General features: G+C 44.0%; 1 protein-coding gene across 12 annotated transcripts in view; it reads right to left on the minus strand.

The window, feature by feature from the left end:
- The window catches only part of PRR5 (proline rich 5), a 146,266-nt gene that overhangs the window by 67,490 nt on the left and 65,488 nt on the right, over positions 1 to 13,288 (minus strand). For all 12 annotated transcript variants that reach the window (XM_053253077.1, XM_053253075.1, XM_053253080.1 and 9 more), the window contains one exon: positions 5,230 to 5,310. In XM_053253077.1, coding sequence (XP_053109052.1) covers positions 5,230 to 5,310 — 81 coding nt within the window. The remainder of the gene's footprint in view (positions 1 to 5,229; positions 5,311 to 13,288) is intronic.

Here is a 13,288-nt window from a genome sequence, read left to right on the forward strand (position 1 = left end):
GACCCCTTAATTTGTATGTGGTAGCTGGGGTGCTTAAATGGCACAGGAATAGCACAGGTGTGACAGCTCCAACTGAGCTCCAAAAAATGAGAAATTTCAATTGCCCATGATGCTCACGTCATGAAGGCATGAGATCTGATGTCCAGTCTAAGCTATTGTACTGGCCTACAAAATAATAACCATGGAAACAGAATTTAGCTAGGTCTGCTGTGCTCCAATGCACTACCTGAGAAGGCTGGTGGCAACAGCAAAAGCTGAGGTTACAGCAATGTTTAAGAAGAATTTGGTAATGTGCCTATGAGCATATCATGAGTGTTGTTACCTCAGCAGGCTACAACTGCAATTAGTTCCAGAGCCCACTCTCCAGAGATTAAAACAGAAATGAATTCAGAGTCAATTAAAAGAAATCATAAACTATTAAATAATATTTTAAATCAACATGAACAAATTATTCACGTTTATTAATAACCCCCACTTTATTTTTGGTCATTTATTTGGCTTAGCTCTGAATGGGTTAGCTATGCCCTTGTTGCTCAATGTTTTCTCCCATCCAGTTTGTAGTCAGAGATGCCACCTCAATTTGCTTTGCTCTTGAACATAATCAAAATATATTTCGTTACTGCATCAAGTGTCACTAAGTTCCACTGATCAATTTGCAAAATAAATGGCAATGACTATGCAATCTTTTTCTGTTTGCAAACATGCTATTAATATACTATTAATATATCACTTTTCAGGTTTGAATAAAGTTCTTCTTAAATGATTGGAGGAATCAGATACTTTATTCAGCTGTCTCCAATTACTCCAGCTTTTGTTTCCAGTTTTGGCTGAGATATGAGGAACTGGTGTCAGTCTGGACAACTTTCTAGGACTGAAACTGCCTATTGAATCCAGCGCAGACTATCTGTGGACTACAGTTGAATAGGTGACATTTTGGGGAAGCACTGTGCCTTGTAGAGATGCATCAAACAAATGGGAGTTGTGGCTCAGCTAGCATCATAAACCTCTGGAAACCTTTGCACCATTTAAACACATGGCCCTAAAGCTATATGATAAGATTGCAGAGGAGAGCCTGGAAGAATTGAATGAACTTTGGATGTGTACATTTAGCATGTAGCATGATATACCAACGGCTCCTCAAAATGAAAGTAAGATTGCTTTTTCCAGGGAGAAAAGTGCTTTATTAGGAAGAATGGATCAACTGGAAAAAAGACTGTTGATGACTAATGAAGGAAGATCAGTGGGAAAGAAATGAAATAGGGCTCAGAAGTGAAACAGGGGCTAGGAGGGTATTTCTAGGGAGGAAATTCTATTTTTTAAAAGGGTGGGGGATTGATTGAAGGGGAGAGTGGAAAACATATCCTTCAAAAGAGACTTCCAGGGTGGATGCAATTTAACTCAGAACTCCTAACTGTGAGAATGGATATTTAGCAATGCTAACTGTGGAATGGGATTTTCAATTAGAATTGGTGATATAACCCCAGGACAGGGGCTGCTGAAGGCAAAATATGAGCTTCTAAATGCTGGTTATAAGGAATGTGACGAATATATTGAAACTTTAAATACTTGTATTATATCATTATTGAGTTGTGTTAAAACTCGTACACTTTTAAAGTCAAGTCTTTGTTTTGTGGTTATGGTTTCCCTTGTTTAACCTGCTACACAATATTATACTCTCAAACACAATTAAAGCCATCCCAATCAGCTTTCGTGGGATGGAAATAGGGACTGTCTATTGGCAAATCAAGACGGAGGGGAGGAGGTAAAAAAAAATACTGAAGGAAGGAAAAAAGATGGAAAAGAGGACAGTGCTTCAAACTGTATCTTTAAAAGTATCACAGAAGAGAACCTTTCAGCAGACGCGGCTTCTCCTTCTCTTGCATGATGACAATCTGCATCTGCTGAGATTCCTTCTTCTTTACACCTGTTGAAGATGCAGAAGCCCTGTCCTCTTTTTTATCCTGTCACCCTAAGATGGACAGTGGTTCCCATGTACGTATCTGTATTTATTGTGTACTTACTATTTCCTGTAACAGAGTTCCAGTGTCTGTACATATAAGTGTTGTTTTAATAATAAAATAATAACCTAAGATAGATACACAATTAAACGTTCTGAAGGCAGGAAGAACATAAATGATGGATTCCAGCTGAAATGCAGTTGGAATTGAGGATTCTTTTATTTCCACCCCCAAAGCCCAAAAGGTACTAGAGGAGTCCTTCCTGGGAGAGACATTTTCAAACCTCCGCTTCCTTTGAGGTGTTAATTAAACAACCAGGTTAGGGATATTTCCCTTTCCAAGGGAAAGCTAGGAAGAAATGGTGGGAGCAAAAAAGTAGAGGAATTTCAAATGTTGCATGAAAAGAGAAGAGTCAAGCTTTTCGGGGAGGGATGAAGAAAAATGTCAGTTTTTGAAAAAGGCTTTGGTAAGCAATGGGAAAGGTTGCATGGATTGAAACCTTAGAGAGCAAATGTGAAGATCTGTGAGAGGGCACAAGGGAAAGTAAATGTTTTAAATGGGAAAGACAATTTAGCAGTATTTGAGGAGCAAATAAATAAGGAGTAGTGGTAGTTGATTGTCAAGGGGATCCATTGTGGAGTTTTGAAGTGGGTTATAAGAATGAGAAAGTGGATTGGAAAATGGAAGGGGTACACAATCCTTGGGACACATTCTTATTGTTTTCTGGATTCAGAAGACAGTTCTTTTTATGCCCCTTTTCTCCTCCTTCTAATACAACATTAAGCCGCCCATCCCCATCCTTTACCAATCTGAGAGACTGACTGTGCTAAATTTACTGTCAGTTAACACTCTTGATTTTAATAGGACTTAGTAACATGCTAATTAAATGAATTGGTTGATAGAGCAAACTGTGAACTATTAACTTTGACTGCCAAGTGCTTTCATCTTAATTTCAGAGGCCACAGGACTCTCTCCCCACCACCCTTCCTTTTAACATTTTTGTCGCTAATTTGGGAGTGAAGCCTGGACATGATGTTACAAGAACCCTGAGGCAATGTAGTGCCCCTCATCTATTTTAACATCCTAAATCTATCCCACGCTGCCCTTTTTATTCCACACGATTCTTCTCTCTCAAGTGACTGTCTCCTCACCAGTGGTGTAGTCGCAATTTTTGAAGTGCAGGCACTCTGCAGGTCAGCCCCCATAGCCACGTCTATCCTGATGGCCATGTCCCACAACCATGCCCACCCCAAAGACCACACCCCCATGACCACATATCCCACTTGGATAGATGCAATAATTTGGGGGGTTCTGCTATGAAAAATTAAGGATATTTTCCTAATCCTACACAGCTTGAACCTCATGTGGTTATATGCTGCACATTGATCTTGACATTGCACAGAGTCATAGGAGAAACAAGAGGCATCTCCAGGTATAGCTAGGAAAGACCTCTGTCCTGCCTGAGACCCCAGAGAGACACTGCCAGTCAGTGCAGACAAAACTGAACTGAATAGATTAATAAGTATGACTTTCAAACATTTCATTGACAAAACATCTTCCACAAAGAAACAATTTTTCAACTATATCTATATCTATATCTGTCGCTAATCCCATGTGTGGCAGCTCTCATGAGATTTTGCGAGTGAGGGAAGGGGGAATGGAAGGCGAGCAGACAGTAAGAGAAAGTGGCGGCCAGGCTGGCCGGCCGCCAAGTTGCAAGAGGAAGCGACTGTCGGGGGAGAACAAACTGGGACTGAAGGGGCGGGGGGAGAGTTAGGGTCACAGATGCTCTGCACCAGGTCAGCTAGTACTATCTGAATTCCCTTATTGATAGACTTACCCCAAAAGGACACAGTTTAGACATATTTACAGAGGAAGATGGGTCTAGTACCAGCTCTTAAACATGATGGCTATGTTCAGAGGCAGTAAAGTAACAGTCATAATCTCAAGAGGCTTTCCTCATCCCCCCACTCCATTTCCTTCCATTTCTTTCTCCCCCCCCATTTTCTCCATTTCCTCCTCCCCTCTCTCTCTGTCCCCCCATTTCCTTCTCTCCCCCACCATTTCCCCCCCCCTCTCTCTCTCTGTTGAACCTCATCCTCTTGATTTTAGCCTGTATTAGAACCTGTTCAGATGAGATCAAATCTTGATTTTGTTTTCCAAGGTGTTAAGTATCCCTGCCCCCAAGCTTTGCATTATCTGCTAATTTGATAAGTAGTATATCTTATCAGTCTCTGGGCCAGTCACTTCTCTCTCAGCCTAACCTACTTCACAGGGTTGTTGTGAGGAGAAACCTAAGTATGTAGTACACCAATTAGGGAGGAAGAGCGGGATATAAAATGTAATAATAATAATAATAATAATAATAATATATGGGCATTTCTAGGAAATGATTTGGAATCCATGTCTGTTGAATGCCTGCCTGGACGTATCCTCCTCAGCCCGAACTCAAGCTGAAAGTTTGGGTGCATAGAGCCTAATTTCTAAAGCCAACATAATATATTAGGCTGTACTGTCAACTGCAATTTCCATGCTTTTTACAGCATGAGTGAGATTTGAAAACTGAAAGGCTTTTTAATCTTTGAATTACCCCCATATCAGTGAGTCATCAAATTTAATGCAAAAACCAATACTGTAGTATAAACATACATGAACTATTAGCAGCCTTCAAATATCATTTGAAATTCATTTTACAAATACAGGTATTCTACAATGCAGGTCACAGATTATACTAAAAGTAGAATTCATTTGTTTATTATCACTTTTTAATCTAAAGAGAATATAGTATTAATCTGATGTCAAAACACTTGACTCCAAGATAATCAATGTTACACGACAATTCTCTGACCCAGAGGCCCAGAGTATACCTTACAGTTGCCATTAGTATATCATTTCTGAGGATAATATTTTCAAGGACTCTCTGCATTACTCATGCTCTACTATTGTGAACTTCTATTCCTCTGCTCCACATTCTCACTCTTAACTAGGAGACTCTTAACATGATATAAGGTCAGTGTTGGCATGCTAAGTATCAACACAACCTGGGCAATAATTGGCCCTTGCATATAACACTGCAAAGATTATGAAAGTTTCTTAGGGCAAGGACCTATCTTTTCATGCCAGATACAAAAAAGAGAGTATATGATTCATCATATAAATCAATAAAACTAAAATAAAATGTGGTTTCCATTGAAGGTCACTAAAGAAAAAGAACCTGCAATGACAAATATGTCTTGCAGAAGATGCATAATCTCTTGAAGATTTTACTCACCTGACTCCTTCATTGAGATTGTAAAGCTCATGTTCTGGAAGCCCTTTTCGTTGGAATACCGCTATTACACCATTATGAATACTGCAGGAAAGAGGTTAGGAAATAAAATTATTAATAAGATATGAACAGAACATTCAGGAAATGTAAACAAGCTGTACAGCAAATATCCTTTAGGCACATAGTTCATAACCTGTATTTTCAGGAGAACCTAATGATTACATCCAAGGTACAGAAGAACAGACTCAAATGTGTTGGAGTTAGCCTGGTGGAGACAGAAGAGACTGAAGGTCATGCGTGTAGGCCATGTGCATACTGCTGCTGCACAAGGGCTGCTGGGGTGCACACCAGCACAGCACAAAGCTGTGTGGAACAGCGGATAAGCAGGTAAGGACCTGCTGTCCTCACTTTTAAAGGTGCCCCTCTCGCCCCCAACCCCACTGGCACCCTCCACCAGTCAGATTGGTTCAGCAACCCCACAAAACGGTTCGGCTTTGAATCTGTCCTCGAATCTCAATACGTGCACATCCCTAATGGACACCATGACCAATCTTGGTTTAAAATAATCTATGCCAGGCGGAGATGCTTGCATGGGCAAGGAAAGTACACACTCCTGAAGCTCAGGGATATTAGTTAGTTAGTTAGTTATTTACATTTTATATTCCGCTCTTCCTCCAAGGAGCCCAGAGCGGTGTACTACATACTTAGGTTTCTCCTCACAACAACCCTGTGAAGTAGGTTAGGCTGAGAGATAAGTGACTGGCCCAGAGTCACCCAGCTAGTTTCACGGCTGAATGGGGATTTGAACTCGGGTCTTCCCGGACCTAGTCCAGCACTCTGACCACTACACCATGCTGGCTCTCATGTTGTACAGAGCCAGGCTTTAACCATTTAAGCCTGGTTAAATTTAACCTTTTTTTTTTAACATAATGAGGCGATTCACATGAGCAGCAGAAACCAGGCTAAGGGAGCCAAGCCTGGTTTTTGCTGTTTGTGTGCAGCAATGGGAGCCACTTGGCGGCAAACACGCATAAATGCCCTCCCCCTTAAACGAGGTTAATGGAGTGAGCGCTCCGTTAACCCCGGTTTTTTGGTTGTGTGTCTGCTGCAGCTGCTTGTGTGTCTGCCTCAGGGAGACTGGACATCAGGTCTCATGCCCCTGTCACATGAACATCATGGGCTATCCAGTTTCTTCACTATTTGGAGCTCAGTTGGAGCTACCACACCCATAATTATCCCTGTAAACCCAAGTTTGTTTTCTTTAATTAAATTTGCTCACTTTTTAAAATTGTGGATGAGGCATAAGTGTTTGGGTTTAAAACAAGAGGCAGGCATGTGTGCTTGGGTTTAAAAAAAGCCATAACTTTATTTGACAAACATGGCAAATATAGCAAGCTGCTAGACCAGTGTGGAGGGAACAAAAAAATCACTGCTAAATGAGATGCCCCAAATGGGCAGCTGCTGAGGGGTGTCAGCCAAAATGCCCAAAGGAACACCTTTCCTGAACATGATGTTAAACCAGCCTAAAGGGAGGTGAGTGTGGGTCAGGATGTTACTACTGTTACTACTTTAAGCAGTACCCAATCCTTCTAGGCAGAGGCACATCAATGTTGCAGAATGCTGACCAATTACCGCTTGTCCCCAGGCAAACAGACAAATGATAATCAAATGTATTGAAGTTGTCCCATTCTCTGGTACAAGAATGGCCAGAGAGCCCAAGACAGCTACATGACAGGCAGACATATAGCAGGTGCAAGTAATAATAGAAGGACAGTATTTTTTTTTTAATACTTGCAGCATTACTTGCTTCTACCAAGTCCAGTGCTCTGAGTCCAACAGATAAATGAGAGGCACAAACTTGGCCGATAGAGTTTGCACCAGCATTTGAAGATGGGCGCTGTACCCAATGAAGTTCTGACTTCAAGTACCTGAAGTACAGACAGAATATCAACAGGTGTTGCTTGTACCCTCATGTCCTAGGCAAAGTTTTATTTTATTTATTTATTTTTACATTTATATCCCGCTCTTCCCCCAAGGAGCCCAGAGTGGTGTACATGGTTATGTTTATCCTCACAACAGCCCTGTGAGGTAGATTAGGCTGAGAGAGAAGTGACTGGCCAGAGTCACCCAGTGGGTTTTATGGCTGAATGGGGATTTGAACTCAGGTCTCCTGAATCCTAGTCCAACATTCTAACCATTATACCACGCTTGCACCTGTTGAATGTCTGCTTGTCATGCAGACAGGCTTGGGCCCTCTGGCCCTTATAAGAAACACAGCAACCCTTCCCCCTTATGAAGTTGGAGGGTGGTAAACAGGAGCACTGAGGACTAGCAGTTCCGAGGTACAATGGAGAAGGCCACTGACAGTTGAGGCCTGTGTGACAGAGGAACAGGCCCAATCTACCTCAGAGGCATGAGTTAAAGCATTCAAGTGTGATGGCTGCCCCAGGGTGGGGTGGGGCTGAGTCAATTAACCATTCTTGACAGAGGATCTTTTCAGCATTTCCAAGACCAACAACAACAGGAGCAGAGGACACTGAACAGCCAATGTTTGATCTTCTTCCCTTCTCTGCCCATTTGCTCCACCTCCTCCTTTCTCTCTGCTCACCAAAACTCTGCATGGTTGGCAGACTGTTACTGGGCACATGTAGATCTGACATTACCATTGAATCCAGTGAGAGTGATTTTCTTAATCTGAAGAAATTCAAAACATATCGATTTCAAAAAACCACATGAAAAACCCTAATACAGAAGACAGATTATCGAAAGAGACCTTAATGGAATCAGTCTGAGTGAACTATTAGTTAGGAAACCCCCCACTGTAAATCTAGGGTGAAAAACATGATGATGCAATTTCACATTTGCTTTTCAAACTCTGTTCCTCATAACTTATCCCATGGATTCATTAGAAAATGGACAGACTTGTTCAGCAGGTAATTCTGAGCTTAAAACTACCTGTTCTTGCATGAATATTAAATACTAATAAAGGAAAATCTTTGGGAAACCAAAGAAGGTGGGAGGTCAAGTGAAATAACATGATGGAATGTCATTTTACCTCTCCATAATATACAGGCACTGTAATACTGGAAGAGTGTAATACTGGAAGAGTGACTGAAAGTCAGTGTAATACTGGAAGAGTGATAAAGACAGAAGAGAAAATGTTTGTAACCAGCAACAAATATCTGCACGGATAGTTGAACTAGATTACCTCCAAGAACCCTTACAATCCTAAATGTCTGTTATTTATATTGCATACATTACAGTGCATACATGGCTACTCAGAAGTATATCCCATTGGGTTAAATGGGGCTTATTCCCAGTCAGGTAAGTTGGTATAGGATTTAAGAGACTGCATGAACAGTTCAAAGCAAACTGGTCTGCCACGAAATGGGCTGGTTCGATTGCAAACTGTACTGGCCTCCAGGAAAGGGGAGAACCCAGTTCAAAGTGAGCCAGTTCAATGGTTCAAGTGGTGTGGCAGGTGCCAATCTGTATAATCTGTTTTCCCTTTGGTTTTCTGCATTCTGACTGGCCTGAGATCTCTTTTCTCCTGGCTGATTTATCATTCAAAATCAAATATTGTCAGAGGCAACTCTGCCCCACTGGCTGTGGGGGAGCAAAAAAAGATGGAGTTTCAGTGTATTTACTCAGGTAGATACCACCTGCCTGCTGCCTCTGGATCTGGAGGAAGAGAGAGCTGCTGCCCTGCTGAATCACTGAGCTGACACTGCTCTTCTGCTGGGCCTATGCTGGAGAGTGGAGAGAGACATAGAGTGCCTTATCTGTCTCTCTCATTTTTATTTTTATTTTGCAGTACCAAGTGCTTTTTGTTTTCCCAAGTTACCAGCACTCCATTGACTTTAACTGGTTGCTGTGGGTCTCCCCACCTTTTCTTCTGCTGGTGGGCCCACCCCCCACTGCCGCCACCGCCACCTTTTCTATTATTGTCTGATAAAATTCAGATACAATTTTAAAAATAATTAAAAATCGCCTGATTGTTTTGTGGGTCAGGTGGTAGGTGATCATCATGCCATACCAGCCAACCTGCTTTGGTGTCCCCAGGAACTATCCATGGGGAACAATGGGGTGGTTCAAGTTCCCCATTGTTCCCTATGGGTGAACCACTCGAACCAGTTTGAGTTGGTTCATAGATCCGAATGGTCAGCCAGTCGATTCAAATGAACCAGTCCATGAACCCTGTAGTCCAGTTCAAATTCAGCTTGAATTCGCACTGAAGTGTGGAACACGGTCCACACATACCCCTAATAGGACTGCAACCAAAGACACTAAATTAAAAATATTGTCTTACGATGACTGAAAAAAGTGTTTTATCCAGTGTCTCTATTTCTTCTTACTGAGTTATGTGTGAGATACAGAGTAAGCATTGTTTTATTTTGACATCTCAACTTGAAGGAAATTTATTTATTATGAAATTGCTTTGTGGTTGCACTCCAACACTGATTATTCATACACATGGTTACAGAACTTGAGCTAAGCCCTTTAGCAGGGGCGTAGCTAGGGAAGAGGAGGCCCGTGTTCATCCCTCTCTCAGGCGGCCCCCCAGAGTGAGGTAGACAATGAAGAAAATAGGGAGGGATGGAGCTGGAGGACCTTGAGGAGCTGGTGCCCTGTGTTCTTTTAACCCTTTCGTTCAATTATAGCTACGCCCCTGCCCTTTAGTTAGACTCTTACTTGAAACCAGTAAGGGCTTATACATATTATAACATATTGCGGGAAAGGGTGGGGGGAACCTTTGTTCAAGGAGTCATTCTACACAGTGCATATCATTGCATCCAGTTATACTTGAGTACCATTCCAATCCAAACCTAATGTGCTTCTCTGTTTCTTCATCTACTGTAAGCAATCCATTCTTCTTTCAATAAGTTGCCAACTGCCAACGTTTTTTCTTCTAATGTTGTCAGTTGAAATAATGAGAGGATATGGCACATGATTGGTGAAGTGAATTAGTGGAACTTGGGTTGGAATTAAAGAATCTTCCATACACCAACTCTATAATAAACCTGTATTCAATGGGACTCACTTGAGATTGTGTTGAAGACTGTATCTGTTACCTATCGGTTAGTTGGCTAAACTGTACTTGAACTTGTGAAGAGGAAGGGAGGAAGGAAGGACACAATTCTTTCTGTCTTCCATATTTATGGTAACATACTGAAGCTATTCTCAAACCCAGCAAAAACAGGGCTTGAGGTCTGAAGGCGGGGTTAGCACACCTGTGTGAAACCTCAGTAAGCTCTCAAACAGGGCTCTGTTAAAACAGGGTTCAGTTCCCAGCCCCACCTCTAAGCCCAGGTTTAGCAAGCAGAGGGGGTTGCCTGCCCCCTCCCAGTGCTCGTGTGGAGCCATGGGACACTGTGGGACGCTGCTCAAGGCCCCCTCTCCTCCTCTTTACAGAGCTACCATAGAGCCTGGATACCAGAGTGCCCTGCAAAGCAAGCAGAATGCTTGGAAAAAGCCCACCCAGCAAAAGCACTGAGCAGCACTCTCTCCAACTTTCTTAAAATGACAGGCACCTTGCAAATGAGCTCAAGGGAAAACAAGAACATATTTTCCCCCATGCCATCCTCATGAGAGAGCAGCAGCCCCATCACCCATGCAGACCCTGCAGCTACCCTCCTGTTCCTTTCCCCCACTGCTGCACCAGAGGTGATACCCCCCACCCCCCAAGGCAAGGGCAACATCTCTCTTGCCCTTTCCAGGTGGAAACTGCACAGGTGATGGGGCTGCTGCTCCACCATATGGTAAGAAGAAGCCTGCAGCAGGGAGGTAGCACCAAGGGAGAGAGCAGCTGCCATGGGGAGAAGGGCTTCCATTGGCGGGGACTCCCTTCCCAGGGATAGCAGGGCCAGTGCACACAGCAAAGAGCGTTCCTTGCCAAGTAGGTGACATTATGGCACAAAAAGGCACAGGAGCTCAAGGCAGCAGCCTTGCAGATGTTTGGCCTCGGGCAGTGCTCTCTGCACACGCTCTGAAGCACTGTAATCCACATGAGCTCCCCCCTTGAGGAAAGATGCTGGGGCCAACGCCTTGAAACACAGCCCCCCCTTGCTTGTGCTAGCCTGCCCAATGGCCACCCTTGCCTGAGAGGAGAGAGGATGGGGTGTCTGGACAGTGAAGCTTGGGGGCCTTTGGTTGGGGAACAGGGTTTGGGCCCGGGATACCTGAGGGACCACCTGCTCCCAAGGGTTGCTGCCCGCCTGATGAGGTCATCTGAGGGGGCTCTGCTCTAGGTGCCAACAATGAGGGGGGCTCGGTTGTCGTGCACATGGGACAGGGCCTTCTCTGTTGCTGCTCCCAAACTCTGGAATGTTCTCCCAGTGGCTATTCGCTCCTCAGTCTCCATCACAGCTTTTAGAAAGCATGTTAAATCCTGGCTTTTTACCCAGGCTTTTATATGATTATCTCTGCTGCTGCTCTTTGTACTCTGTATTGCTTTTATGCTTGTGTTTTAAATTTTTGATCAGATTTGTTTTATATTTTTAGCTTAATATTTTGTGTGTGGTTTTTTTACAATCTTGTTTTTAAATTTTGCTGTAAATACCCTGGGATTGTTTTAATGAAAGGCAGTATATAAATTTAACAATCAATCAATCAATCAATCAATAGGCATGCAGGGTGTTGCAGGATGGAATGGCAGGGTGAGCTTTGTGGGGAGATAAGAAGGCTGCCTCTCCTCAAGGGAGGAAGGAAGTCCTGGTGCAAGATCCCTGGGAAGAAAGAAAATCTCCAGGCCCCCAAATAGATGAGTGGGGTGCAGAAGGATGGGTGGCAAGGGGCACCACTGATAGGATGGTGTGAGTTTGGAAGAACTGCTTGCTCAATCGCCTGCTCGCTCACTTGACTGTCTGCTTGCTCACCCCCTCCCCACCAGTCGCATGCTTGCTCGCCCCTCCCCGCCCGCCTGTTCACTCGCTTGCCACCCTACCAGAACTTTCCCCCAGGCCCCAGGCCCAAACATGTGTCCCTCATCCTGGCAATAAGATACTGGCAACTCTAAGATGTACGTGCATGCATGTGTCTAGGGAGCGTGTGTTTAAGGAGTGCATGTGTATGCTCTGGTGTGACATGAGTCCTGCACACCAAGAGGGATGGGGGGGTGGGACCTGAACTGCCAGGGATGGTGGCATGGGCATAAGCTGTGCAACAGTGCAGCAAGATCCCACACAGTCCCACAGGGACATCTATCTGACTCCCTGCTCCATCCGCCTCCACAAGTGCCTGCTAACTCTGCCCATGCTAGGGCTGTGAGAGGGGCATACTGTCAGTACATATGGGAACACATGCCCCTGGTCCCTGACACCTGAGGGTGTGCAGTGTACAGCCACAGTGTGCACTTGGCATGCCTTTCCTCACAGTGTAGTCATTCTGCGCAATAAAGGCACTTCCCAGGCAACCATCATGTGAATTCCTTGGGGAGCAGCTGGGGATGCATTGGGGGTGCTGGTGGGCTTACTAGCACGCAAGCCCTGTCCCATCTGCAGGACTGTGTTGCACAGAAGATGCAGAATGAGCTCAGCAGCAAGTGTGTGTGCGTGTGCATGCCCGTGCACACACATGTCATTTTTCCTTTGTGCAGCTGTGACAGAGGGGAGGGGGTCTCACACCATTGTGGCCATGGTTGTAGGGCTAACTCCTATGTGTGGGCAGGGCTAAGGTAAAGTGTGCCATCGAGTCGGTGTTGGCTCCTGGAGTCCACAGAGCCCTGTGGTTTTCTTTGGTAGAATACAGGAGAGGTTTACCATTTCCTCCTCCCGCGCAGTATGAGATGATGCCTTTCAGCATCTTCCTATATCGCTGCTTCCCAATATAGTACCAGCGGGGGTTCAACCAGCGGACTAGGTCCTGCATAACTGGCTCCCTGCACCCTCATTCGCATCAAGTTAGTTTGCAAATAATTTGCATATTGTGCAAATTAACCAATGCACTGGCCAATTGACTTGTATCTGCTCTGGATATCTACCAACAATAGTTGAGGTAGATACTTTTTAACTGATCATTTTATGCAGCACTAAACACCCAGACTTTATATTCCAACACAAGTTTA

Source organism: Hemicordylus capensis, chromosome 5 (assembly GCF_027244095.1).
Source record: "Hemicordylus capensis ecotype Gifberg chromosome 5, rHemCap1.1.pri, whole genome shotgun sequence".
Lineage (NCBI taxonomy): Eukaryota > Metazoa > Chordata > Lepidosauria > Squamata > Cordylidae > Hemicordylus > Hemicordylus capensis.